This window comes from Trachemys scripta, chromosome 16, assembly GCF_013100865.1.
Source record: "Trachemys scripta elegans isolate TJP31775 chromosome 16, CAS_Tse_1.0, whole genome shotgun sequence".
Lineage (NCBI taxonomy): Eukaryota > Metazoa > Chordata > Testudines > Emydidae > Trachemys > Trachemys scripta.
This window is the reverse complement of record NC_048313.1, coordinates 7,539,630-7,567,299: the sequence shown is the minus strand read 5'-3', so window position 1 is coordinate 7,567,299 and position 27,670 is coordinate 7,539,630. Positions and strand designations below refer to the sequence as shown.

Sequence of the window (27,670 nt, the reverse complement as noted above, 5' to 3'; positions counted from 1 at the left end):
GCCCCCTGCAGCCCAGTGCCCCCCGCTGAGCCCCCCATCCGCCCCGTACTGAGCCCACCCGCCCCCTGCAGCAGAGCGCCCCTAGTGCTGCACTGGATTGGCAGGGCCAGTGCTGGTGCGAGGGGAGAGCGCCCCCTGCTGCGGAGGGAGGGGGGTTACCTGGATGAAACTGGCATTGATATAGTCCGTCTGCCCTTCGTCCGTGCAGAGATTCAGAACGACCCGGGTCTGATCATCTGCCGGGGAGAGAGGGAGGGATTGACAAATTCAGACTGGGAATAAGGCACCAATTGTGACCGATGAGAGGAATTACCCACGGGGCCAGTTCCCCAAGGGGCCCAGCGGAGTCTCCGTCTCTGGCTGTTTGTAAATCAAGCTGGGCTGTTCTTCTCAAAGTTCTGCCCCAGGAATTATTTTGGGGCCGTTCTCTGGCCTGTGGGCAGGGCCGGCTCCAGGTACCAGCTTCTCAAGCAGGTGCTTGGGGCGGCCGCTACGGAGAGGGGCGGCGCGTCCAGGTATTCAGCGGCAATTCGGCGGACGGTCCCTCACTCCGCCTGGGAGTGAAGGACCTCCCGCCGAATTGCCGCCGCAGATCGCGATCGCGGCTTTTGTTTGTTTGTTTGTTTTTTGTTTTGGCTGCTTGGGGCGGCCAAAACCCCTGCCTGTGGGATACAGGGGATGAGATGAGACACTCACAATGGTCCCTTCTGGCCTGGGAATCTGTGAATCTATGAAACCCGGCCCTGAGATGCAGCCACCTCTGGGGTGGGACAGCCGGGGAAAACGGCCACACATAACACTGCCTGGAAATGGCTCGCCTGGAGCTGAGATGCAGCCAGCTCTGAGGCAAGGCAGCTGGAGAACAGCTGTATATAACATCACAAGGGACAGCTCCTCTGGTGCTGAGATGCAGCCAGCTCTGGGGTGGGGCAGCTGGGGGAACAGCTACACATAACACTGCATATTTCAGTGCCAGCAACCCCCTCCCACACTCACATGGCAGGATGTCTTTATACCGATTCTTCTTGATATTTTCTTTCCTGCCCCCAGCCTCCGCGGAGAACCCCTGTTGCTGCCGGAAGGCGCTGGCTTGGGCCCTGATGTCCTGGGCGGAGAGAGAGGACAGGAGGGGGATTAGGAGGCCGTGGAGAAGACGGGGTTAAACAGGGAGACTGAGCGAGCACCCCAGCAGCCGATAGCTCTGTGATTCCCACAGCTAATGCCCTGGCTCCCTAATACTCAAGTATACGGCACCCCATTCCCTGTGACCACAGCCCCTTTTCCCAGCTCAGACTTTCCAGCACCCCCAAACTCCAAGGGTAAGACTAGCCTGGCACTGAGATGCAGCCACCTCTGGGGCAGGGCAGCTGGAGAAACAGCTGCACATAACGCGGCACAGAGACAGCTCACATGAGGATGATCATTCCTGAGCACTGGAGTCAGGTTTATTTTGGGAACAGGCTGGTTCTGACCTTGCCAGTAGCGGACCAGCCGGTCCTGCCAGCTCTGGGCCCCAGCGTGAGCACACCCACGCCCATCCTGGAACAGGCAGGAGAAAAAAAAACCCCACCCCTGCCATGGAAGTACCCTCCAGGGAGAGTTAATCTGTGCAGGAGTTGTTTCCAGAATGAGAGCCAGGACTCCTGGGTTCTCTCCCCGGCTCTGGGAGGGGAGTGGGGTCTAGGGGTTAGAGCTGGGGAGGCTGGGAGCCAGGACTCCTGGGTTCTATTCCCAGGTCTGGGAGGGGAGGGGAGGGGGCTCTAGTGGGTAGAGCAGGGGGGCTGGGAGGTAGGAATGGAGGGCTCAGGGGGATGGGCTCTAGGGGGCACTAGCTCCCTTCAGCCCCAGGGTGGAGGAGTGGCTGGGTCAGTATTTCGCAGGCGGGGGGTTTACAGTAGTTGGCAGTTCTCAGCTGGAGCCCGCCAGCGGCCGGGCTGTTTGCCACAGCTCCAGCGCCAGCTCCGCCCCGGTGGTTCGTGCTCTTCCGTTGCCAAGGTTTGGCTGCAACAGTTTTGTCGACTAAGGCTGGAGAAAAGCAGGTGTGGAACGAAGAGGTAGCAGGAGACAGGCAGGTTCTGCAGCTTCTCAGCAGATAAAAGTTTCTTGCATTAGAGATCAGGGCGCGTCACGGAGTTTTTGATGATCATTTCCTCCGTTTTTTCCCCCAAAAAAAGTTTTGGTGGGGCGGGGGAAGGAGAAAGAACAGGACCGCGGGGGAGAAAACCTGGGTCTGAGCGGCCCGGGCAGTTTTTGGCTTCTCAGTGCCGGATTTGACTAAATCACACAGTTTTTGGTTATTCATTCCCTAGGTTTGGTTTTTTAATTTCCAAAAGGACAGAGGGAAGAGAAAGACCCAGAGGGGGAAGATCTGGAGCAGAGAAGCTCCTGCGGCTTCCGAACTCTCCGGCCGACGGAGGTTTTTCACCATCGCAATTTTTTTTGTAGTTTCCCCCCTGTGTCCCGACGGCTGGAGGCAAAAGGGAGACAACCGGGATGTTGTCGGCTTGGTGGATCCCCTGAGCTGTACCCTGCGGGGGATGGTGCGGGGGCCAGAGCTCTGGATGGAGGGCATCGGGGATATTAGCCACGTAGGGTGCAGAGAGACAGGGGATCAGGGGAGGGAATTTGACCAGGCCCCCGCAGCACGGCACCCCCCAGCGCCCGGCCCTGACTGCCAGGGGAGAGCGCCCCCTGCCCAGCCCCCCCGCAGCACAGCACCCCCTAGAGAGGTCCATTTCCCCGCACTGTTGCATTCACTTTCAGGATCCGTGTTTTCAGTTCCCAGGACTGACTAACCCCATGGGGTAGCTTCTGCTTTTCACTTCAGCTCTGCTGCACAGGGCTGGTGAGCAGCCCCTGTGCTGAGCAAGGGAGCAGAGCCTGTCAGCCATCCTGTGCGGCGTTATGCACAGCTGTTCCCCAGCTGCCCTGCCCCAGAGGTGGCTGCATCTGAGCGCTGGTCAAGCCATCCCGCTCTCTAGACCCAGTACAGTGGAATGAAAACAGCTGTACATAAGTCTGGAATATGAGATGGGGATTTAATAAAGGGAGTGGCTGGCTTAGGGGGTGGGGAGTGAGGCACGGGGCCTTTCCCCACTAGGGGGTGCCGGCTTCCATCACTTTCCCTCCCCCCCCCCCCCCCTGGCCCCAGCCCGGAGGTAGCTGGGATTTGGTTTGGGCTACGTTTCTATATCAGCAGCTGAAGCCAGGCGAGAGACAAGGGAACAAAGTCCCTTCTGGAAAATTCATTTCCCTGGCAGAGGGGAGGACGGGCCAGCGCGGAGCTGCACAGAATTAACCCTCCCCACCCGACTCACTCCCAGCACGACTCTGGAAAGCCACCGGGGAAACTGAGGCACCAAGTTGAGGCAGGACCTGGCCAAGGTGACACTGACAGAACCCAGGAGTCCTAGCTCCCAGCCGCACCCTGATCTAATCCGCTACACCCCACACCCCTCCCAGAGCTGAGGAGGGAACCCAGGAGTCCTGGTTCTTAGTCCTAGCCTATAAAAAGAACCTTCTGCTGTTTTATACTGGGACAGCCAGTGAACTTTGCTGCTCCCCAGAAATAGCTGCATCTCAGCTGTTCCCCAGCTCCCCATCCCCAGAGGTGGCTGCATCTCAGCGCCGGGCAAGCCATCCCCATCTGGCATTATGCGTAGCTGCTCCCTGGGTGCCCTGTCCCAGAGCTGGCTGCATCTCAGCACTGGGCGAGCCATCCCACTATGGTGTGATGTGCAGTTGTTCCCCAGCTGCCCCGGCCCAGAGCTGGCTGCATCTCAGCACTGAGAGCAAGCGGTGTGGTTTGTAACTGCAGGAGGCAGCCGCTGTTTTAGGAGGGGCTATTTCATGCGCTATCGATGCTATGTCACAAGCCACAGTGATAAGGGGAAATTTGCATTTGGTGCCTGCTCAACACAGGGTCTATTTGACCCAGCACCAGGACCCAGTGGAGGTGAATTTCGGATTATGTCACGGCCTTTTCTGCTCCCAGGCTGCGGTTATGCAAAGGAGTAGCGGGGAGTGTGACTGGGACGGCTCGCCCGGCGCTGAGCTGCAGCCACCTCTGGGGATGGGGNGCTCGCCCAGCGCTGAGATGCAGCCACCTCTGGGGATGGGGAGCTGGGGAACAGCCGCAGACTGTTATCAGAAGGGACTGTCCTTACTGAATCCCCCACTTCCCTTCTCTTGTGGGTTCTCTCCCCGGCTCTGGGAGGAGAGTGGGGTCTAGTGGTTAGAAGAGGGCATGGGGCTGGGAGCCAGGACTCCTGGGTTCTCTCCCTGGCTCTAGGAGGAGAGGGGAGGGTCTAGTGGTTAGGGTGGGGGGTGGAGGGAGAAGTGAAACAGAAGGGGAAAGTGGATGCCATGTTTGGGTTCCCAGTCAATTTCACTTCAGTTTAATGACCCGATTGCTAGTAACACAAACCAGAGAATATTCTTTACTCTGGGAATTTCCTTCAGACTGAATCGATCGCTCAGACCGAACGGCTGATTTCCACTGGATTCCCAGCTCTTGACCGGTCTAGATGCAGCGGTACCTTGCCCAGGACTGAGATGCAGCCACTTCTGGGGCGAGGCAGCCGGGGAGAGCTGCACTGTGACACTAGAAATGTGTGCAGGAAGAAACGATGGGGAATGTAGCGGTCGGAAAGCATCCGTCTGCTGGGGTTTGGCGGGGTCACCCCAAGATGGAGGGGAAATGTAATGACCCTAGGGGGCACCCCACTAACGATTTCAGGCCAGCACTGACTGCCAGGGGAAAACATTCCCTGCCCCACTCCCCACAGCACGGTGCCCCACAGGACCTGGCCTGGCTGCCAGGAGGATAGTGCCCCCTGGCCAGGCCCCCGCCCCGCAGCACGGTGCTCCCTGCCCCGTACCCAGCCCTGGCTGCCAGGAGGATCTGCTGAATGTTGTAGCGATGCCCAGGGCCCACAAAGCTGCTGGCGGTGCGGGAAGCCTGTGGGCAAAACTGGAGCGGCTATTGGCTGGATTTTGCCATTTCTCGGCTGTGCCTTGCCCCGGGCCCGAAAACTTGCACTGCTCCGGGCAGTGATGGGCGACAGAGCCGGCCACCCGCCAAGGGACCCGGAACCGAGACGTCCAATAGCATCTCATAGGATCAGCCCAGGGCTCCCAGCCCCCCTGCTCTAACCACTAGCCCCTGCTCCCCTCCCAGAGCTGGGGAACGAACCCAGGAGTCCTGGCTCCCAGCCCCCCTGCTCTAACCACTAGACCCCACTCCGCTCCCAGGGCCGGGGAGAAGACCCAGGTGTCCGGGCTCCCAGCCCCCCCCCCCCGCTCTAACCATTAGACCCCACTCCCCTCCCAGGGCCGGGGAGAGGACCCAGGCCTCCGGGCTCCCTGCAGCTCTGACTCTTGCAGGCCGGCAGGTGACGAGTTAACTCTGAGCACGGCGGGAGCAATGGAAAGTTAAACCCAAGCCCCAGATTAATGATTACAGAAAGAAACTTGCACTGGGTCTGGAGACGGGCGGAGGGTTGTCGGACGCCTGGGTTCCCTGCGCAGCTCCGGGAGGGCAGTGTGGGGTCTCATGCGTTAGAGCGGGGTGCCGGGGCTGGGAGCCAGGACTCCCGGGTTCTCTCCCCGGCTCTGGGAGGGAGCGGGGTCTAGTGGTGCGGGGAGCCAGGACTCCTGGGTTCTCTCCCTGGCTTTGGGAGCGGAGTGGGGGCTGGTGGTTAGAGCAGGGGGGGTGGGAGTCAGGACTCCTGGATTCTCTCCCCGGTTCTGGGAGGGGAGTGGGGGCTAGTGGTTAGGGGAGGGGGGGGGGGAGTCAGGACTCCTGGGTTCTCTCCCCGGCTCTGGGAGGGCAGTGGGGGCTGGTGGGTTAGAGCGGGGGGAGCTGGGAGCCAGGACTCCTGGGTTCTCGCCCTGGGAGGGGAGTGGGGGCTAAAGGTTTAGAGCGGGGGGTGGGGGGCTGGGAGCCCGGACTCCTGGGTTCTCTCCCTGCTGGGGGTGGGATTTCCCGGGGATCCGGGCGGCGCAGGGGCTGGCGCGGGGTCTCGGCTCTCCCCGCGGCCCGGCCTCACCTGGAACTCCTGGCCCAGCCGGACCGGGCCGGGCTCGGCGCCCAGGAACGCCCGCAGCGTCTGGTCCATCGTGCGGAGCGGCTGCCCCGCGGCCGGAGCGAGGACGCAGGACGGAGCGGACTGAAGAGGAAGTTGAGGTCCCCGCCCCCCAACGGGCCGGTTGGGCGAGCCCGGACCTGAGCCTGGCGGGCCGCCAGCCAGGGGAGCGAGTGCGGCTGCCTAGCTGGGAGAACCCAGGCGTCCGGGCCCATCCTCACCTGGGGGATCCCGCCCGGCCCAAGCCGGAAATCTCCCCAACCTCTGGGGCAGGGTCGCTGAGAACAGCGCCGGTCGAGCCCTCCCCGAGCGGCGTTATGTGCGGCTGTTCCCCCCGTGTGCCCTTCCCCAGAGGTGGCTGCATCTCAGCGCCGGCCGAGCCCTCCCCGTGGAATTTTTGCTATACGTTTGTGGGTAGTTTTGCTCTGGGTTGTTTCCTTCCCCTTCTCGGAGCCCTCTGGCTTCCTGGGGATGTCCCTGCCTGCCCCACAGTTGGGGGGAGCGAGGCTCAGCGTGCCAGTCGCCAGCCCTTCTTCGGGACCGGCCCGCTTCCCCCCCACCCCTTAGTGGGATCCTTCCCCCCCATCCCCTCAGCTGGGATCCCCTCCCCCAGAATGCCCCCAAGCTGCCCTATAACAGCCCCTTCTCGACACCACCCCTCGGCTGTGGTGCTAAAGGTAAATTCTCAGCCTTTGCCCCCGTGTCTGAGCTCAGGGCTTTGTGCACCTTCCAGCAGTCAAGAAATGACCTGCAGCAGAGACTAACCTCACCACATGTGCCAGGTGCAATTCCACTGTGACCAGGGCATTAATATCGGGTATTTCGCCACATGGAGAGGGCTCGCCCAGCACTGAGATGCAGCCACCTCTGGTGTGGGGCAGGTGGGGAACGGCCATTCATAACACTACCTCAAAGGACTTTAGGACAGGAAGTGAAGGCGTTTTCTGTATCTCAATGACACAGGGGGCTTAGGGAACCCTAAATCTGGATCTCCATCTGGATTTGGCCAGGACACTGGAGATCCACCCTCAGCTCTGTGGGACAGGGTCTGCGGAGAGATCAAGGCCTTAGTTTTCATGCCGGACGTATGACGCGGAAGAGCAGGGCAACCCGGGGCCGTAGGGAGACTGAGAGGCCTGGTCTGGGAAGGAGGAACTGACCCAGGTAGCACGTCTCCCGCCCCGGCCTTCTCCTGGGGATAGCGGGGCTGGGGCCTGGGGGAAGGGCTGAGTGGCAAGGGTGAGACATCCACCCTGTGGGGAAGTCACAGGACCCTGACTTCGCCTGGAACCTGTGGGGAGGAACTGGAAAGAGGAGAATGTGATCGGAACAACAGCAACGGGAGACTTGTGTAGTAGAGAGGGTGGGGGGAGGTGTGGGGAGCCAGGACTCCTGGGTTCCATCCCCAGCTCTGGGAGGAGAGTGGGGTCTAATGGTTAGAGCGGGGGGGCTGGGAGCCAGGACTCCTGGGTTCTATCCTGGGATCTGGGAGGGGAGTGGGGGTCTAGTGGTTAGAGCTGGGGGGGGCGGCGGCTGAGAGTCAGGCCTCAGTTGTTCTCAAATGTGGCCACTGTGGCCGCATGTGGCCACCAGGGGCTTTTCTTGCGGCCGCAGCCACATGGGGAGCGATGGGGGCTCCCCCCTCCCCTGGGGCCACCAGCAGAGGTCGGGCCCTGCCACCCTCTGGAGAGACAAACACTGAAGGAGCAGGGGGCGGCCCGTGAGTTCACCCCCCATTGCCCTGATCCCCCCTGCCTCCTCCAGCCCTGGGCTTTGGCAATGCAGCAACAGGCTCTGGCCTTACTGCCTCCTCTGGCCCTCGGCTCCAGCCGCCCCAGTGGGGGGCTCCGGCCTCCAGCTCACCACCACCCCTCCCTCATCCATCCTAGCCCCCCGCTACCTTCTCTGGCCCAGGCTCCATCCCCCATGCACAGGGCTTTGGGCTCGGGCGATAGGATCCGGCCTTGGGGCTCTGGCCCCACCTGTGCAGTGCTGGGGTGCTGGCCCTGCCTGCCCTGCCTCCCCTGCCCCCCATCGCCCCAGCCCCCACTGCCTCCCCCGCCCGCCGCTACCTCCCTACCCAACTCCCCATCCAGGGCATGATATATCCCCAGGCTTGCAGGGGCTGGGCAAGTCTGCTGTGAAAAATAATATTTGTGTGTTGGTTAATATCACTTTTCACAGCAGACTCTGTAGCCGGCTGGGAGGCTGTGAAAAAAGTGATACGAACATACAAGTGTCACTTTTCACAGCAGCAACTTACTAGCTAACAAGTCTTTAAAAAAAATAGCAAAAGAAACAACAACAACAAAGACAAGAATGGGCAAAGTACCTTGTTTGTGTTTCTATTCTCTTTAGGTCCAGTAAAGAATAGAGACAAGGGTCCATTAATTTGATTATTGAAAAAAAAAAAAAGCCCCACATAAATAAATCACAAGGATTTGGATTTGTGCATATTTATTTGATTTCCCTAAAGCTAATTAAATATTTTAGGAAAAATTGTCAAAGTGGCACCAGCAAGATTTGGTAGCTGCATTCTGAGGCCACTAAAAATTTTGTTGTGAGAACCCCTGCTCTGAGGAAGAGGACTAGAGCCAGGGACAGAACCCAGGAGTCCTGGCTCCCAGCTCCAACCACTAGACCCCACTCCCCTTCCAAAAACCCAGGAGTCCTGGCTCCCAGCCCCCCCCGCTCTAACCACTAGCCACCACTCCCCTCACAGAGCCAGGAGAGAACCCAGGAGTCCTGGCTCCAAGCCCCCGTCCTGCTGGAGCAGGCATGCACCCGTCTGCAAATTATTGCAAATGCACAGAGCAGCCTGGGAATAACATGCTCCCCATAGCTTCCTTCCTCAGTGCCCAACAAAAGACCCCAGGAGAAATTAGCCTTTCAGAGAGTCCTAGAAACATTAGCCCTAAATCTATTGAGGGGAAAACCTCTCAGTGCAGCAAATGCTTTCTGTTTATAGGAGCAAAGAAAATGTGTGTGTCTTTGAGAGGCAGGGGGAGATGTCTTTCAAAAAATAGGACTAAAAATAAATCGGTGAACATCGATTGGTTATGCTTTGCACTCCGACATTGCTAAGAAGCATTGTGATGTCAGACACACCATGCTGTGATGTCACGGGGCAGGGGGCTGATGGGAGGAGCCAGTAGGATGATGTCATGGGGCTGTCCCACGCTCCCCCCAGAGGATGAGGATGGTGCAACGTGCCTGGGTGATGACACGGTGCCAGGATGTCGTAGCACATCATGATGTAATGTGATGATATCACAGTGTAGCATGATGTAATCACTCAGTACAGTGATGTCATCATATATCGGCATGACGTCACAAGGGCGCAGCCCAGCGCTGGTGTGTCTCGCAAAACAATGGAGTGTGGTGATGTCGCAGTGCACTAAGATGACATCACAGCCCAGCATCATGTGTTACACGGTGACGTCATGGCCCAGTGACCAGCTGTCACCCCCAGTCCCTGCCCCGATGGCCGTCGAAACCCACCTCGCTCTCTGATTGGTGGACGTCTGGTAATAGCCTCTCGGGATTGGCAGGGTCAGTTCCGAAACCCGCCCCTTCGGCTCGCTCTGCGCTCCCTGATTGGCTAAGGCTTGTGACAGTCTGGCCCAAAGTTGCGTCTGCACCGCCTCGCTCTCTGATTGGCTGCTACCCGGCACGCCAGGCCACGCCTCCCACGCTTCGCGCCCTGTGATTGGAGGGAGGCGCCGCCGGCCCCACCCTTTCCCCCCGCGTTCGGTTCCGTGCTGCGCGGGGCCGGGATCGAGGCTGCTGGAGGAGCGCAGGGGAGACCCTCGGGCGCGCGCATGGTGAGGGGAGGGGGAGACCCCCCCTACTGCCACGTGGGTTTGGAGGGGACACCCTCCCAGAGCCCCAGTGGGAGAGGAGGGGAGACCCTCCCAGAGCCCCATGGGGAGGAGGGGAGACCCCCAGTGGGGGAGGAGGGGAGACCCCCCCCAGAGGCCAATGGGGAGGGAGGAGATCCCCAATGGGGGAGGAGGGGAGACCCCCCCCAGAGGCCATTGGGGAGGGGGAGACCCCCAGTTGTGGAGGAGGGGAGACCCCCCCCAGAGCCCCATGGGGAGGAGGGGAGATCTCCCCCATAGCTACATGGGGAGAGGGAAGCCCCTGATGCATCCCTGCCGGGCGTTATGTGTTGTTGTTACTGAGCTGCCCTCTCCGGAGGGGAGACATCTCAACATCCCTCTATGCCTGGCCTGCTCTCCGTTGTGAAAGATCCCCAGGATCTGCAGGGGGAGGAATCCCCCGACGCTGAGATGCAGCCAGCTCTGGGGCGGGTCAGCTGGGAAACAGCCGCACATAACAGCACATGGGGAGGGCTCGCCTGGCGCTGAGATGCAGCCCCTCTGGGGTGGGTCAGCTGGGGATCAGCCGCACATAACAACACATGGGGAGGGCTCACCCGGCACTGAGATGCGTCCACCTCTGGGGCACGGCAGCTGGGGAAGAGCTGCACATAACAACACACAGGGAGGGCTTGCCCTGTGCTGAGATGCAGCACCCTCTGGGGTGGGTCAGCTGGAGATCAGACGCACATAACAACACATGGGGAGGGCTCGCCCGGTGCTGAGATGCAGCCCCCTCTGGGGTGGTGAAGCTGGGGGGCAGCACCCAGGAGCGCTGTGGTGGTGAAGAAGGGGGCGTTGGTGTTATAAGGGGGGTGCTGCCGGCCCTGCTGTGCTAAGCTTGGTGCCATTAAGCTCCTGGTGGGAAGGTGATTAGTGAACAGGGCTATTTCCTGCCGGCTCCTGCCTGGCATCGCTGCTGGGGCATGTGACAGCGATTAGTGATTTAATGCTGGTCTGACCGGCTTGGCCCTGCCCTGCCGGCTGCTGGGAGCGGCCCGGGCTGGCCGTGGCTCCGGGCCTGAACAGCGACTTGGGTCCGTCTGGTGTTCTCACCTCCATGGGGGGTGGAGTGGGGTCTAGTGGGTTAAGGCGAGGGGGGCTGGGAGCCAGGACTCCTGGGTTCTCTGCCTGGTTCTGGGAGGGGAGTGGGGTCTAGTGGTTAGAGCGGGGGAGCCAGGCGCCAGGACTCCTGGGTTCTCTCTCCAGCCATGGAGCTTGGGTTCTTGTGACTTTGCTGCTGCAGGTGCTGCTTGGCATGCGGAGATGGCAACGGGCGAGCCCGGCTCACCGACGCGGGAAGGGATGGCGCTGCCCCAGGAGCAGGCCGGGCTGTGCCCAACGGATACAGGTGAGTCCCTGCCTGGGGCGCGCCCCCCCAGACTGGGGACAGGAAGGTGTGGGGTTGTCCTCCATCCTGTGGCCAGGGACATTAGTGGGGCTGTGGTCACCGGGGCCCCCAACCCTACAGTGGGGACGCCCTGCTGATTGCAGAGAGAGAGTACCCCTGAATTGGTCACATAGGGGGCAAGGACTCTGGGGTTCTCTCCCTGGCTCTGGGAGGGGAGAGGGATCTAGTGGTTAGAGCAGGGGGGCTGGGAGCCAGGACTCCTGGGTTCTCTCCCTGGCTCTGGGAGGGGAGTGGGATCTGGTGGCTAGAGCAGTGGGGCTCAGAGCCAGGACTCCAGTGTTCTCTCCCGTCTCCGTGACTCTCTCCTTTGCCCCCCAGGGGGGGATGAGCTCAGCGCTGACCCGGAGGAGCAGGAGGAGCTGCTTGCCCCACAGAGCAATGGGCCCGTGAGAGCGGCTGATGGCCAGGGGGATGCCCAGGAGGAGCCGAGCGACAAGGAGCTCTCGGACTCGGCCTCCACCGACAATGCCTTGGAGGACTCGAGTGAGTTCGGGCGGCCCCTGGGGGTGGGGGCCTGCGAGCCAGGGGGCCCCCTGGCCCCTCCCACGCACCGCGACGAGGACGTGACGGCCGCCAGCTGGCGGGCCCGCAGGAAGCACATCTTCGTGCTGAGCGAGGCCGGCAAGCCCATCTACTCTCGCTACGGCAACGAGGAGGCCTTGTCCTCCACCATGGGCGTCATGATGGCGCTGGTGTCCTTCATCCAGAGCGGCGACAACGCCATCCGCTCCATCTACTCAGGTAGGCGCGGGCTGGGCTGCGGGGCAGGGGTTGGGCAGGGGGCACACTGCCTTGGCATTCAGGGCCGGGCGCTGGGGGGTGCCATGCTGTGGGGCAGGGGACCTTCTCCTCTAGCAGTCAGGGCCTGGCACTGGGGGGTACTGTGCTGTGGGGTGGGGGGCTGGGCAGGGGGTGCCCTGCCCTGGCAGTCAGGGCTGGGCGCTGGGTGGTGCTGTGCTGTGGGGAGCGGGTTGTGGGGTTGGGCAGGGGGCGCTCTCCTCTGGTGGACAGGACCGGGCACTGTGGGGGTGCTGTGCTGTGGGGTGGGGGGCTGGACAGGGGCAATTGCTGCCGACCCAAATAAATTAATTCCTTAAAAATCCCGTAACACTTGCCCTCCAGCAGTGGAGGTGGGGACCCCAGTCCTGGGTGTTGGGGCGCCGGGGATTCCATTCCACCTTCCTGATTTCTCCTCACTGCAGTCCCAGTTGGAGGGGCGGAAGCTAGTCACCGGTTATCCAGCTGCTGCGCTCCACCCCAGAGGTGGCTGCCTGTCGGTGCTGGGCAAGCCCGCTGTGGGGTGTGAGGCTGTGCGCTTGCCTAGGGGGATTTAGCGGGAGGAGGAGGCTGGGACGCTGGCAGACCTGTGGCCCCACACCTTGCCTCGTGCCGCTGGGCATGGGATGCACGAATCGCGCCCAGGGGAGCCGTAATGAGATCAGCCCTCGGCGGTCGATACGTCGCACTGAGAGTGTAGAAATACGTGAGGCGTGACAGATGGAGAGGAGACTCGTGGGCACTGGAATGGGACACGGGGACTGTCCCCTCTAGGGGGCGCCGGCTCCGATCTGGCCCCAGGGCGGGGAACTGGCTGGCCCGGGGGGCGGGAAATGGGGCATGGGGCCTGTCCCCTCTAGGGGGTGCCGGCTCCGATCTGGCCCCAGGGCGAGGAACTGGCTGGCCCAGGGGGTCGGGCAGCGGCACTCGGGGGTCCCCGGGAGCAGGGCAATCTCACTGTCTCCATGTCCGCCCCTCCGCCCCAGATGACCGGAAGCTGGTGTTCGTGCAGCAGGGCCCGCTGGTGCTGGTGTCGGTGTCGCGGACGCTGCAGTCGGAGCAGCAGCTGCGCCAGGAGCTGCTCTACGTCTATTACCAGATCCTCAGCATGCTGACCCAAGTGAGCATCACCCGCATCTTCGAGCGCAAGAAGAACTACGACCTGCGGCGCCTGCTGGCTGGCTCCGAGAAGATCCTCGACCGCCTGCTCAACCTGGTGGAGTCGGATCCCGGCTTCCTGCTGGGGGCCGTGCGCTGCCTCCCCCTTCCTGCCTCCCTGCGGGACGCCCTGGGCACCCTACTGCAGAAGGCCATCACCCCCAACCTGGTCTTCTCCATCCTGGTGGCCCGCAGCCAGCTAGTCACGGCAGTGCAGGAGCGGGCGGTGATCGAGGAGTGCCGGCTGGAGCCCACCGACCTCCACCTGCTGCTTAACCTGATCGGGGCCAGCTCGGCCTTCCAGGCCGGGGAGATCTGGACGCCCATCTGCCTGCCCCGCTTCAACCCCGACGGGTACTTTTACGCCTACATCTCCTACCTGGACGCGGAGTGCACCGTGTGCCTGGTGCTGCTCTCCACCGACAAGGAGTCCTTCTACGCCGTCTCGGACTGCAAGAAGCGGGTGGAGGAGGCCATGCGGACTCAGGGCTCGCTGCAGGTGCTCTCGGGCGGCCTGCAGAGCCCCTCCTATGGCGTGGGGCAGGTCGGGGTGCCCGACTTGCGGCACTTCCTCTACAAGCCGCTGGATATCCCGGAGAACTACCGCCAGCTGCCCCAGTTCACCAGGTAACGGGGCACCCTGGCCGCCCTCCTGGGGGCAGCAGTGCTTGGCTCTGGCTTTCGCCATCGGGGTTGGTGTGGGGGAGGCTGGGTCGTGTCGGTGGCCTTGAATTCTGACGCTAATGCTAAGCCGTGCTTAGTACCTGCAAGGTACTGGTGGTAGGGGGCACCGGGGAGCAGGGGGGTCAGCAGGAGGCACTCTCCCCTGGCAGTTTGGCCTGGGCGCTCTGTGGTGGGTAGCGGGGTGGAGGGTGCTCTCCCCTGGCAGTCAGGGCTGGGCACTGGGGGGCGCCGTGCCATGGGGAGCAGGGCGGGGGGCTGGGCAGAGGGCGCTCTCCCCTGGCAGTCAGGGCCGGGCACTAGGGGGCGCCGTGCTGCAGGCAGTAGGCCAGGTGTCAGTAGAGCTGTCCTCAGTTTGCGGGCAGGCGTTCTGCAGCTGTGTGCTCCACCCCAGAGGCAGCTGCGTTTCAGCCCCAGGTGCAGCCTGGAGAGCGCTTTGTGGTCACTGCAACGGAGGACGGCTGGGATGTGCCAGCTGGACAGACAGCCTCCCGAACAGACAGCTGCCCTCCCTCTCCCCCCGCGGCTCCGGGACGAATTAAGCCAGCCTTATGCAATCCCGGCTTTAAATAGGGCACGTCATGTGCTTCCCAACAAGGCGGCATGTGTGTGAGACTGGCTGCTTGTGGGGATCACGGGGGCGGAGGTGGCCCAGGGCATGCTGGGAATTCAGGGGCCTCGGCAGTACCATCACGTGGGGGAATGGTGCGGGTAGCTCAGTGCCAGGGGAGGGGAGCTCTGACATCAAGAACCTCCCAGTGCCCCCGAAAAAGAATGGGTGACACCGTCCGTGTGTTATAAATGGGGAAACCGAGGCAAGTTCTTCTGTTTCAAAACGGCAGGGATAGAACCCAGGAGTCCTGGCTCCCAGCCCCTGTACTCTACACTACTAGACCCCTCTGCTGGGGGGCAGTGGGGATTGCAGCTGAGAGCTTGTGCCAGGGTGGGACGGGTCAGTGTAGGGCACTTAACGAACCGCTTTACCCCACACAACCATTCTTCCTGTCAGCTGGACTTGGCATGGAATCGGGGTCTCTGAACTGCTTGTTCACAGCCTGAAACAGACGTGATTGGCTCACGATACACCTCGTTAGTCAGGGCAAGTGTTTCTCCCCCACATCAGAATGGGGGTCCGCCTGTCCGGGTAGCTCCTCCCCGTCCCGGATCAGAATGGGGGTCCGCCTTTCCCTGGTACCTCATCCCCGTCCCGGATGAGAACAATGGGCTCCTCTACCCTGATATGAGGGGACCGGCTAGCTGTATACCAAATACTGCAATAGGGTCGGGATCTCTCATCCTCCCTGCCTTGTAGTGCCAGAACAAAGGCCTGTCACGTGAACCACCAGGGGTCAAAGCCAGCTGTGGGCTTCTACAGGTCCCTCGTGTTAGCTGGTGGGACTCCCTGCCACAGGATACTGGTGCTGACAGCCCTGCAGGCCCCAGGAGTATCTGGAAGATCTCAAACCAAAGGCAGGGTTTTGGCAGGGTGGGCCCGACCCCGGAGGGAGCTGGATTTCGGCAGTGAGCAAGCGCTAATCACTGGGGGCTGGGAAGCTCTTTCCTCTGGGGTTCCTCTGCTAGCCAAGATGCCGCGCTAGATGGGCTCGTGCTCCAGCTGTTCCTAGGTTTCCTTCTAGTTCAGCGTTCTGTGGGGTGCGGGGTCAAGACACTGGTAGCAGCAGGGAGCGGGCGGTGCCTGGTCTCTGTGTCTAATCCCCCCTCCTCTGGCGTCTCTTGCCCCCGCAGCCCAGAGCTGGAGGGGCCGTATTGCAGCGAGGAGGAGCAACACCGGCTCTTTGACCTCTACCATTACCTGCACAGCCGCATTCACAGCACCTCTCGCCCCCTGCGCCTCATCTACCATGTGGCCGAGAAGGAGACGCTACTCGCCTGGGTAAGGCAGGGCACAGATCAAGGCATCTGGAGGGGCAGGGTCATGGGCCCTCATCTCCCCAGAGGAGCAGCAGGGCTCCTCTTCCTCCCCAAGAGAGGCAGGAGGACCCCCTACTACTCACTCACCGCAATTGGCTCAGGCTCTCTGCAAACTCAGGCAGCATCACTCACACATGTGTCAATTTCCCCCAAGTTGGAGTGATGGGCTCAGGCCTTCTGCAGACTCAGGCAGTGTCGCTGCCTTTGCGACACTTGGTTTATGATTTCAAGGTTTTCTTCTCAACTAGGAGGGTGAGATACTTACTCTATTCGTAACAGAAAGCTGAGCTGCTGCTGTGATCACATGAATCTAGCAATCGCCCTTAGGCATGAGCCTAGATTGCCTGGGCCTTCACCTGGTGTTGGCTGGGGGCTTGGGAGAGACCACTTCCTGTCTCAGTAATACTCTAGGGTGAGGAGGGTGGGACTTCCTGCTGTGTCCTTTCTATCTTGCACTTGGCCCATTCCTGCTCTCCTAGCAGGAAGCACAGTGGTGCCTGGCGTGGGAAGTGATCACCAAGCCCAGACCAGTCCCGCCTGGATAGCTGGGGGAAATGGTTCAGGCTGCTCGTTCCCAGAATTCCAGCGTCAAGGCCCCATATGCTGCAGAATTCCCAGACTACTGAGGGATGTGACTGGGATATGCACCTTAGTGTGATGTGTCCACTCACGTGATCGGCAGCGATGTGCTTGGGTTTTAACCAAACATCAGTAGGTTTCAGAGTGAACACGCGCCCCATTGGAACAGATAGCTCATGCTGCTTCTGGCTGTCATGCTGACAGCTCCATAGAGGTTTAAAGCTTGTGCTGCCTCCCTCAGGGCTAGTGATGAGAAGAAGCTTGGGGAGCAGGTTTGGAGAGGGAGGACAAGAGACAAGACAGTGCCAGGTATTGGGGAGAGGATGGATTGACCTGTCCTTTTTCCACGTTCTCCTTCTCAGGTCACCAGTAAGTTCGAGCTATACACCTGCTTCAGCCCCCTGGTAACCAAGGCCGGCGCCATCAATGTCCTCACCAAGTTGTTGCGCTGGATCAAGAAGGAGGAGGACCGGCTCTTCATTCGCTACCCCCCAAAGTACTCTACTACGCCCAACCCTGGGAAGGGCGCCAAGGGGGGCCGGCCCGATGGCGCGGAGAACGGATTTTTTGCTGGCCTCTAAGCCTGAACCTGCTTCACCCGAGGCCCCTGTATTTCACTGGTGATTGGATAACTTGGGGGAAATCCCTTCTCCTCTTTGAAGGGGAGATCGGGGACCCCCCCTCCCGAGAAACCACACTCTCTAGGAGCTGGCTCAGGCTTGGCCGGCTCCTTCTGGGGTGGTGGCGACACGACACGTGGTTATCTGCCTGTCTTATTTATTGGCCTACTCGTATCTCCGAGCCTCTGTTGGGGAAGCCGGAGTGGGGGGTTTGTTTCACTTTGGGCCTCGTGCTCCAAGCTGACGTGGGGCGCAGAGGCGGGTGGCGAGCTTACATTCTGGCTCGCATAAGCCTGTACCGAAGGACTCCACCTGCATGGTGGAGCTGGGGTTGGGTGCGGCTTGTTCCATCTCCTTGACAGAAGCTGTTCGCGGTTCCTTCCCCGGAGCCTCTGCTTTCCACCTCCTGGTGTGGATCGGCCGCAGGCCCCTATGAAATGGGCTGTGATTGTGTTTCTCTTTCTTTTGGATGAATTGTGGCGAATTGCGCCCTGGGCATCGGAGCCGGACCTGCTTTGAAACCATTTTTCCACATCCTCTGCTCTTTAAAAACCTGGGCCTGGAATGAACTTAGATTTCTCGCAGGCGCCTGGAGGTTGGCGGCTCATGTTTGCCAATTGATTTAACTGGCCGCTGTGTCTTGAGACATAGCTGTATGTGCGGTGGGAAGGAGATTACTCCCTCATCCCCCGCCATGCACGTGCTTCTCTCGATGCTATAAATTGCAAGTGGGTGTTGGAGATGCCGCTGTATTGTGTTCTCCCTCCCTGGGCTGGTCGTGTTCGTTAGCGCCTGCACCAATGCACTCTCCCCTGCCCGTATTAATTTAACGTTCCCTTTGGAAAGGCAGATCCTTTCACAGGAAGTGTTGAAATGCTCTTTGAAAGCAACGAACTGCCTCCCTCCTTTGCCGGTGACATCTGTGCTAAGTTAACTGGGTTGCCCCGTCCCACTTTTCAGTCTCCTTGTCCATCCTGGTTGCTAGAAGGAAGGGCTGTTTGCTCTCCTGTGGCCTTAGACCTATTGATTTGCAGCGGGATTGACCCAGAATCCGCTGGGTCTGTTTCTCGCAGGAAGATCATCCCATGCCTCTGGAGAGCCAGCCCCTACCTGCGTCTCCTTTTAACTTGCGTTTAGCTGCTCCAGTGAGACCTGATGGGGTTGGGGAAGCAGAAACAGTTTTCATATGCATGACGCGCTGTGCCTAGAACCATCTTGGCTGTCTGTCAAATGAGGTCTCTTTCGGGCTGGCGTGTTCAACTGAGAATCAAAGTCTTATTAAAAAGTTGTTTTGATGAGGGTACATCTGTCTTGCTCGCTGGCCAGCACAAAAGATCTTGTCAAGAGAAGGGGGAATTGGGGCTTTCTAAATGCTAGGTGTATTGCCTTGGCCCCAATGAGCTTATGTCAGTTGGATGCAGGGGAGAGGTCCAATCTTTTAATTCTCATCTCTGGAGACGTCAGGTCACAGCGGAGCTAGCCCACAGTGGCCCTGGTCCAGAGGGTTGTCACGCTAACCCTCTGCCTGAGGCTGGCATTTTCCATCCCTGCAGCATTCTCCTTTTTGGAAAGACGGGATCCCAATTTCACTTTGCCCATTTTTGTCCTCCAGAATCCCCTTCTCTTCCTGCTGTGTTCCACTCAACCATCAGGTACTCTAATGCTGCCTGGCGGTGTTTATTTTTTTATCTCAAATCTAAGTATTATGCCAACTGTGGGCTGTGGTCCTCTCTGCTGCCAACACCACTGCCATGCTCCACCCCAGAAGCAACTGCAGTTCAGCGCCTGCTGCAGTACTTTGGGCTCGTTCAGCAGGTACAAAGCGGAGATGGGTCTGGTGCTAGCATGTTCCACCCGTGAACTATAGCTTCTGGGCCCAGCCTCCATTGTTTTAAGTGAGTACTGCTTGGCTGCTGGCAAGGGAGGGATGTGACTTTATGGCAGCAGAGGGCCTGCCAAGCAGTTCCTAGCACATGGTCACTCCATTTATCCCATAAGGAGCGTGTGAAAGGCTTCAAGCTCAGGTGCTCTTCAAGGGGGAAAGGGAGCAGCGAGGCATGGTAGAAGGGTCATTACAGAGTGATATTCACAGCTGTTTCTGGGGGCGGGGTTGGCTGCCTGGACCGCAGGCTGTGAACTGATGTTGATGCTTCCAGTCTGCGAGTGGTGATGTGGTGCAGAGAGCTGCTGTGCAGAAATAAAGATACCCGTTGCACTCGCTTCACCCCCAGGCCTCACACTTAACCCTGCTGCTACAACGCTGCAAATAGAAGCCTGGGGACGGCCAGAGTCCAAAATACCAAGGTGAGCCTCTCAGGGGGGTGTTATTTTAAGATGCAGCCCGCGCTTGCACCCTGCCGCAAGCTATGTATGTGGGCTCTGCAGCGGGAGCAGGACCGGCGGTGGGAAGGCAGCTGCTGCTCAGAGAGGTCTGGTCCAGCACTTCTCCCAAGACTGACTGCACCTCAAGTCCACCAGCATGGGTTGGGGGCTGAAATAAACAATGTCTGGCTGCCTGTAGCTCCGCTCCTGCCCTTGTCTGGCCCCGAAGGTACAGGAGCGGGCTAGGCCCTGGTCCAGACGCTGCTGGCCCTTGCTCATCACCTGCCAATCGTTAGACCGCCTCACCCCCTGCCATCTACCCAAGCCAAATGCCATCCCCGTGGGGGGAGCCCCCCCCGGGTGCTAAGTACAGAAACATCCACATGGTGGAGCCCAGGGACCTCTGAAGGTTTCCCCCACCCCTGTCCGAAGCAGAGAGGGGAGAATGGATGAAATCCAGGCCTGCCCATGCAAATGATAATCAAGGAGGGACAGGATGAGTCTGTGGGCTGGGACAAGGGAAGAGCAGCCCTGGAACCCGTGCTCTGGGGTTACTGTACACAGCTCCCCGCTCTAACCCCCTGGACCCCACTCCCCTCCCAGAGGTGGGGAGAGAACCCAGGAGTCCGGGCTCCCAGCCCCCCCCTTCCGCTCTAACCCCCTGGACCCCACTCCCCTCCCAGAGCCAGGCAGAGAACCCAGGAGTCCTGGCTCCCAGCCCCCCCGCTCTAACTACTAGCCCCCACTCCCCTCCCAGAGCTGGGGAGAGAACCCAGGAGTCCTGGCTCCCAGCCCCCCCGCTCTAACTACTAGCCCCCACTCCCCTCCCAGACCTGGGGAGAGAACCCAGGAGTCCTGGTTCCCAGCCTTGCACCCCAGTGAGGGGTTAGCCCCTCCCCCTTCTCCAAGGGGAGGGGCGGGGCCCTGGCAGGTGGTAAACACAGCGCACGAGCCCGGCTGGGGGCGGGGGGGGGGGGGGGGCAGGGGGGGGGCCGCAGCAACCGTTGGAAAACGGCGGGAAAAGAAAGCGCGGGAGGGGCTGGGGAGTTTCAAGGCTCCCCCTCCCTCCAGGGGGGTGAATAGGCGCCTGTGTTAAGGCCCCCCCCCGCCCCACACTTCTCTGGGCACATAGGGCCATGGAGGGGAGAAAACAGGGTGAGGGGAAGATGGGGCAGAGGGGGAATGGCCCCCATGGGGTGGATAACTCATGGCAATCCCACGATGCCCGTCTTTCTCATGCCTCCAGCTGGGTGATCCCACAATGCCCTTGCTCACACCAAGGGTGTGTGTGTGTGCGATCCCATAATCCCTTTGTTCTTCACCCCAAGGGGGATGATCCCACAACTTCCCACTCCCTCATGCCACCAGCGGAATGTGTGGGGTGTGATCCCACAGTGCCCTGCTCACTCACGCCAAGGGTGTGTGTGTGATCCCACAGTGCCCTGNTGTCCTGCTCACTCACGCCAAGGGTGTGTGTGTGATCCCACAGTGCCCTGCTCGCTCACGCCAAGGAGGGTGATCCCACAGTGCCCTATTCGCTTACGCCAACGGGGGTGATCCAATAACTCCCTGCTCCCCCAGCGGAGTGATCCCACAATGCCCTGCTCGCTCATGCCAGGGGGGGTGATCCCGTAACTCCCCGCTCCCTCAGCGGAGTGATCCCACAATGCCCTGCTCGCTCATGCCAAGGGGGGTGATCCCGTAACTCCCCGCTCCCCCAGCGGAGTGATCCCACAGTGCCCTGCTCGCTCACGCCAAGGGGAGAGTGATCTCAGTGCCTTGCTTGCTCATGCCATGGGGCAGCGATGCCACAGTAACCTTGTCACTCACGCCATGGGGCGGCAATCCCACAATGCCTTCTCCCTCTCGCCATGGCAATCCCACAATGCCTTTCTCCCTCATACTGTGGGCCGGATAAATCTGTGTCAACCCCACAGTGCCCTTCTCCTGAACACCAAGGGGTGGATAAATCCCCCTAGAAAGCCCAGTTACAAGCTTGAGCTGAATTTTCTGTACAACAAAGCAATTCCTTTGATTTTTGTCTTCTTCTTCCCAGTTCCCAGCGACTTTGCACCCAAGGCAGAGGAGCTGCTGTTGCTGGTGAAACAACTGCAGGATGGTATTTGGGAGCTGGGTCTGGTGGTTAGCGCTGGGAGCCAGGACTCCGGGGTTCTCTCCCCAGCTCTGGGAGGAGAGTGGGATCTAGGGGTTAGAGCTTGTGGGGCTGGGAGCCAGGTTCTCTCTCCAGCTCTGGGAGGGGAGGGGGCTGGGAGCCAGGACTCCTGGGTTCTATCCCTAGCTCGGGGGGAGAGTGGGGTCTAGTTGTCAGAGTCTGTGAAAGGGGACTGTCCTTTTCTAGGCTGTACTAATGACTCTCTGTGTCACGTCTCTGTGCCTCAGTTTCCCCTCCCCCTTTAAGTGAAGGCAGGAATAACCCCTCTCCTCCCAAGCACGCTCAAAAGAGTCTAGGGTGAAGGATGAGTGTTAGGAACCCAACCGGGCATATCCTTCTCCTTCTCTCTGCAGCAAGGACCCTGGAGCCCCGAATGGACGACCTGGTAGGAAGGATCAGCAGACTGCAGCGAGGTGAGGGGAGGGGAAGGCAGGGGGACGGAGCACACGGGGCTACAGCCCACTCCCCCAGCAGCCCTTACTGCCATGCCCCCCTGCTCCTGGGCCCCCCAGTGTCTAGCAGGGGCTAGATTCTGCTCTCACTGACAGTCCGTTTACATGGGGACACACACTGTACCCCCAAAGCCAAGCTGCTGCACCCGCCGGGGGATGCGCCGACCCCAGGAGCAGAGGCCGTTGTCCGGTTTAGCTTCCACGGCTTTGAAAGTGGCGTGTAAACGACCCCTGGACTTCAGAGCAGGGACTCTGGATTTCCCCCAGTGGGGCTGAAATCAGACTCAGGCCCTTGGTAATGCAGGGATCTATATAATCCATCCATCCTCATGTATACCTACCTTCCTATAGTTCTCTAGGTCTATACTGACCCCTCCATCCATCCCCGTACACCCCCCACTATCCATCCCCATACCCACCCCTCCCTCCCTCCCTCCACCCCCCCTTACTATCCATCCCCTTACTGCCCCTTCCCTCCCTCCGTCCNATCCCCTTACTGCCCCTTCCCTCCCTCCGTCCATCCAACCCCCCTTACTATCCATCCCCATACTGACCCCTCCCCCCTCCCCGTACACCCCCTGCATTATCCATCCCCTTACTGACCCTTCCCTCCCTCCCTCCAACCCCACACCAGCCCATCCATCCCCATACACCCCCCACTATCCATCCATCCCCATACACACCTCTCCATCTATCTATCTATCCATCCATCCCACCTCATCCCACACACCACTGCTCCAGCCCCTTAGACACCCCCCCTCCGCACACCCTCACCCCTAACCCGTTTGGTGTCTCCGCAGCTAAGCAGGCTCTGAGCCGGGAGCTGCAGGATGGGAAGGCGCGCAGCGAGGAACTGCAGGCAGAGCTGGAGGAGCGTAAGTCACCCCCACCCCAGCACCACTCCCTGCGGCTCATGTTGCGCCTCAGGTCTTTGGCCCAGAGTCTCACCGGTGCCTAACTCCCCTAGGCACCGAATCCCGTTAAGGATTTGGGCCACAGCATTTTCTGAGCTCTCTTGGAGCAGGCTCCTTTGCACCGCGGGCTACTTCGCTACCCAGCTGCATGCTGCGGGGGGCTGGACCCACTCCCTAGCGCCGGTGAGACACATCCCCGAACCCGGAGGACATGAGCCCCCAGCCTCGTTGTTCCCCCCTCCATTCTCTTGCAGTGAACGAAGAGAAGTCGAACCTGGAGGAAATCTGCAGCCAGAAGCAAGGTGAGAGCAGGCCTTTAGCGGGCCGCGGAGTGACACAAGGACGGGCTGGACAGCCGGGAGAAAGGCACTGACCGCTTTGGTCTCGCGCTTTGAGATCCACGGAGGAGACGGACTTGAGAAGAGACGGGCGTTACCATTAGCAGTGGGCTCCAGCCTTAACCACCTCTGCCCCCCAAACTCCCCGTGGGCCCCCCACCAATCCCCTCTATTTCAGAGACTTCCTGCCTCTCTGCTCCTTCTCTCCCCTGCCAGGGGTGCTGTGTGCCCCCAGGGGTGTTGTGTATCCCCTTTGTCCCCTCCCTCACACCAGGGTCCCCCGAGTCCCCCCATCCCAGGGCCCCTGTGTGCCCCCCATTCTCCCTCCCTCACACCAGGGTTCCCCGATTCCCCCCATCCCAGGGCCCCTGTGTGCCCCCCATTCCCCCTCCCTCACACCAGGGTTCCCCGATTTTCCCCATCCCAGAGCCCCTGTGTGCCCCCCATTCCTCCTCCCTCACACCAGGGTTCACCGATTCCCCCCATCCCAGGCCTTCTGTGTGCCCCCCATTCCCCCTCCCTCACACCAGGGTCCCCCATGTCCGGAGTGAGCACCCCATGGGGAGTGGGGTGGCCCCAGCAGGGATCAGCGCGCGGTGTCTCTCTGGGAGCCGTGTCCCCAGCACTAACATGTGTGTCCCTTCCAGAGGTCCTGCGGACCTTGCAGCTCCGCTGTCAGGAGACAGAGGCCGAGGCCCAGCGGTGAGAGGGGATAGGGCAGGAGGGAGGGGTGGACAGATGGAGGGGTGTGTATGGGGATTTAGATGGAGACTGAGAGACACAGAAAACTATACAGAGAGAGGACTCCTTGGTTCAACTCTGGTAGGGGAGTGGGGTCTAGTGGTTAGAGCGGGGGAAGATGGGGGTGGGAGCCAGGACACCTGGGTTCTATTCATGTCACGCCCTGATATTGGGCCAGGTGTTTCCGCTTCTCTGCCCACGTGCGGGGGTTGAGTAGATTCACCTGGGGAAGGTGGCTTGGGATCCCCCGCGGGCGATAGCCTCGTCCCCTCGTCTGGGAGTCAGGCCGCCCAGGCTCACTGGCTGGGCCGCCCTTGTTCGCCCCATGCAGGCAGCAGACGCTGTCCCAGGAGCGGAAGCAGAGCATCGAGGAGCTGATGGCGAAGATCCAGGAAGAGAAGCTGAAGCAGAGGAAACAGAGGTACCCCCCGGCCCCCCGGCAGCAGACTGAACGCGGGACCCCCAGCTCTGTAGGCAGGCGTTGCTACCGCTCCAACCCCCCGCCCACCCCCGGTGCCCTGGAGATGGGCACGTGTCGTGCACAGCACCCAGCACAACGGGCAATGAGCAGGAGTGGGCAGTGCATTCTGGGATATCCCGCTGCACCGAGTCTAGATGCTCCCTTCTCTCCGTGAGATCTATGGCAGCCCGATCCTCAAAGTCGATCCCTTAGCGGGTCCGGGGCATCCATCCTTGGGGCAGCCCCCTGTGTGCCAGCCAGGCCGAGCCATGGGCAAGCGCTCCGAGAGAGACCGGGGTTGCACACCCCAGTTTGTCCACTAGCCACCTGGCCTAGGTGTGTGATGGTGGCTCCCTCCTGCAGCCTGAGCCTCTGCTGCGGGTTCCACTCCCTGGGCGTGTTCCTGTTCTGTCCGGGAAATTAACGACCAATCATTAACCAGCTGCCAGGCCCACAGTGCAGAGGCGGTAGTGCTCACCCTAGGCAGTCCCGGCTTTGCCACAGGCCCTCGCTTGCCAGCGCCTGCTCACCAGAGGGAGTAGAGTCACTCTGGGGGGTGAATCAGCCCTTAGCATCCCTCTCTGTCTCTCTCACACACACAGCACACGGGCGCACAAGCGCGCGCACACACACACACACACACACACAGCAGAGCTCATCCCCTCCAGCGGGGTACAGCAGGGGGACACACACACACATAGTCACAGAGAGCAGGGCTCATCCCCCGCAGCAAGGGGGACACACACACTCACACCTGCACACTAGGGTGACCAGATAAGTGTGAAAAATTGGGACAGGGTGGGGGATAATAGGCACCTATATAAGAAAAAGCTCGAAATATTGGGACTGTCCCTATAAAATCAGGACATCTGGTCACCCTACAGCACACTCACACATACACACACAGAGCAGGGCTCATCTCTTCCAGCAGGGAGCGGCAGGGACGTACATGTACTGCACTGTATGTAACGCACTCTGTGTGTGTCCCTGCTGCCCCCTGCTGGAGGGACCAGCTCTGCTGTGTGTGTGTGTGTGTGTCCCTGCTGGAGGGGCTGAGCCGTGTGGTGTGTGTGTATGTATCCCTGCTGCCCCCTGCTGGAGGATCTGAGCCGTGTGGTGTGTGTATCCCTGCTGGAGGGGCTGAGCCGTGTGCTGTGTGTGTGGGTGTGTATCCCGGCTGGAGGGGCTGAGCCGTGTGCTGTGTGTGTGTGTATCCCTGCTGCCCCCTGCTGGAGGGGATGAACCCTGCTCTGTGTGTGTGTGTGTGTGTGTGTGTGTTTCTGCTGTGCGCAGAACTCCACGCTCCCTGCACCCCAGCCGCTCTCTCTGCCCCATGGCAGCCCCTCACCCCCTGTTGTTTCCAGGCTGGAATTTGAGCAGCAGCTAGACGAGCTGATGGAGAAGCACAAGAGCCTCCAGGAGTGCCACGTAAGAGCCATTGGGGTCCCCCGGGCTGTTGCTGGGCCAAGTGGCCTGGGGGTGGGGTCCAAGGGAGCGCCCCCTTGGGACAGACTGTGGGACACAACCCTACTGGGAGGGGACCTGGGCATGTGTGGGAGGGAGTGGGTTAGAGCAGAGAGTCTGACTGGGAGCCGGGATTCCTGGCTTTGAGGGGGGCTGGGAGCCAGGACAGGGGCTGAGGACACTCGGTGCTAGCAGAAGCCAAGGGTGTCCACGGTGTTTCGCTGTGGCAGCATTAGGGGTAGGGCCCTGATATAAGGCCTGCGGGGGCAGGGGAACTACCCTTTAGCTGGTACAAGCTGCGTCTCCCCTCAGAGACCAGGGGGGGTTGGTGTGAGGGAAGCCCCTGGACGCCCCCACCCCAGACACTTCCTCCTCCCCATGGCAGCGTGCTCTGTGGTGAATTCCCTCCGCCTCCTCCTAGAGCATGGAGAAGCTGGCTGCCGAGATCTGCAGCATGGCCGAGAGCAAGGAACGTTTGCTGAGCGAAGGTGATGAATCTCTCTGGGCCTCAGTTCCCAGCTGTAAAACGGGCAGAATAATCCTCCCTTGGGGCTGTCTTGTTTATTTGGAGTGCAGACGCTTGGGGGCAGGGACCATCTCTCGGTCAGGGTCTGTGCAGCGTCTGGCACGGCGGGGCCCTGATCTCGGTCGGGGTCTGGGCAGCGCCCGGCACGACGGGGCGCTGATCTCGGTCGGGGTCTGGGCAGCGCCCGGCACGACGGGGCCCTGATCTCGGTCGGGGTCTGGGCAGCGCCCGGGACGACGGGGCCCTGATCTCGGTCGGGGTCTGGGCAGCGCCCGGCATGACGGGGCCCTGATCTCGGTCGGGGTCTGGGCAGCGCCTGACACGACGGGGCGCTGATCTCGGTCGGGGTCTGGGCAGTGCCCGGGACGACGGGGCCCTGATCTCGGTCGGGGTCTGGGCAGCGCCCGGGACGACGGGGCCCTGATCTCGGTCGGGGTCTGGGCAGCGCCCGGCATGACGGGGCCCTGATCTCGGTCGGGGTCTGGGCAGCGCCTGACACGACGGGGCGCTGATCTCGGTCGGGGTCTGGGCAGTGCCCGGGACGACGGGGCCCTGATCTCGGTCGGGGTCTGGCCAGCGCCCGACACCAGGGCCGGCTTTAGGAAGTGCAGGGCCCGATTCGAACAGTTTCGACGGGGCCCCGACAGGGATGACTAAAAAAAAAAAACCACCTTAAAAAAAACACGTGGGGCTTGTACTCACCGGGCCGCACTCCTAGTCTTTGGCGGCGGGTCCTTCACTCGCTCCGGGTCTTCGGCGGCACTGAAGGACCCACCACCAAAGTGCCGCCAAAGACCCGGAGCGAGTGAAGGACCCGCTGCCAAAGACCTGGAGTGCGGCCCGGTGAGTACAAGCCCCACGTGTTTTTTTTTAAGGTGGTGTGTGTGGTTTTTTTTTAGTCATCCCTGTCGGGGCCCCGTCGAAACTGTTCGAATCGGGCCCCGCACTTCCTAAAGCCGGCCCTGCCTATCCACACCCCTGACCACCATCCCGAACTCCCCTGCCCTCTAACCAACCCCCTCGCTTCCTGCCCTCTTACCCCGCTACCTGGAGCACCGGTGGTTGGCGGTGCTACAGCTGCGCCGCCCGGCTGAAGCCAACCATGCCACTGTGCAGCACAGAGCACCAGGTCAGGCTCGGGCTCTGCAGCTTGCT

General features: G+C 60.8%; 3 protein-coding genes across 4 annotated transcripts in view; 2 read left to right on the top strand and 1 right to left on the bottom strand.

Moving 5' to 3' along the window:
- The window catches only part of PTPN18 (protein tyrosine phosphatase non-receptor type 18), a gene marked incomplete at its 3' end in the record, with an annotated part of 23,463 nt that extends 17,256 nt beyond the window's left edge, over nt 1–6,207 (bottom strand). Inside the window, 3 exon segments of the mRNA XM_034792458.1 lie at nt 160–236; nt 997–1,105; nt 6,051–6,207. Of these exon segments, the coding sequence (XP_034648349.1) occupies nt 160–236; nt 997–1,105; nt 6,051–6,119 (255 nt within the window).
- Nucleotides 6,208–6,402: 195 nt separating this feature from the next.
- LOC117888757 (vacuolar fusion protein MON1 homolog B-like) lies at nt 6,403–18,428 on the top strand. 2 transcript variants are annotated; one of them, XM_034792456.1, is made up of 6 exons: nt 6,403–7,250; nt 11,214–11,318; nt 11,697–12,119; nt 13,142–13,940; nt 15,741–15,888; nt 16,868–18,428. In XM_034792456.1, exons 2-6 carry the CDS (start codon nt 11,234–11,236, stop codon nt 17,084–17,086), a joined length of 1,674 nt encoding a protein of 557 aa, XP_034648347.1. In that variant the 5' UTR covers nt 6,403–7,250; nt 11,214–11,233; the 3' UTR covers nt 17,087–18,428. The 2 variants fall into 2 exon arrangements, with proteins under 2 accessions (XP_034648347.1, XP_034648346.1); XM_034792455.1 differs by lacking the exon at nt 6,403–7,250 and adding an exon at nt 9,341–9,910.
- Nucleotides 18,429–20,528: 2,100 nt separating this feature from the next.
- Nucleotides 20,529–27,670, top strand: part of LOC117888961 (synaptonemal complex central element protein 1-like) — a 53,041-nt gene continuing 45,899 nt past the window's right edge. Inside the window, exons 1-9 of the mRNA XM_034792759.1 lie at nt 20,529–20,602; nt 21,504–21,566; nt 21,974–22,033; nt 22,873–22,947; nt 23,241–23,288; nt 23,972–24,026; nt 24,397–24,486; nt 25,890–25,953; nt 26,411–26,477. Of these exons, the coding sequence (XP_034648650.1) occupies nt 20,584–20,602; nt 21,504–21,566; nt 21,974–22,033; nt 22,873–22,947; nt 23,241–23,288; nt 23,972–24,026; nt 24,397–24,486; nt 25,890–25,953; nt 26,411–26,477 (541 nt within the window). The 5' untranslated portion in view covers nt 20,529–20,583. The remainder of the gene's footprint in view (nt 20,603–21,503; nt 21,567–21,973; nt 22,034–22,872; nt 22,948–23,240; nt 23,289–23,971; nt 24,027–24,396; nt 24,487–25,889; nt 25,954–26,410; nt 26,478–27,670) is intronic.

Bases quoted from the DNA above. Each gene is read 5' to 3' on its own strand.
- LOC117888757 (XM_034792456.1), top strand. From the start codon at position 11,234: ATGGCAACGGGCGAGCCCGGCTCACCGACGCGGGAAGGGATGGCGCTG. The intron at 11,319-11,696 runs GTGAGTCCCTGC...TTTGCCCCCCAG, and splicing joins GCTGTGCCCAACGGATACAG to GGGGGGATGAGCTCAGCGCT. The intron at 12,120-13,141 runs GTAGGCGCGGGC...CCTCCGCCCCAG, and splicing joins CATCCGCTCCATCTACTCAG to ATGACCGGAAGCTGGTGTTC.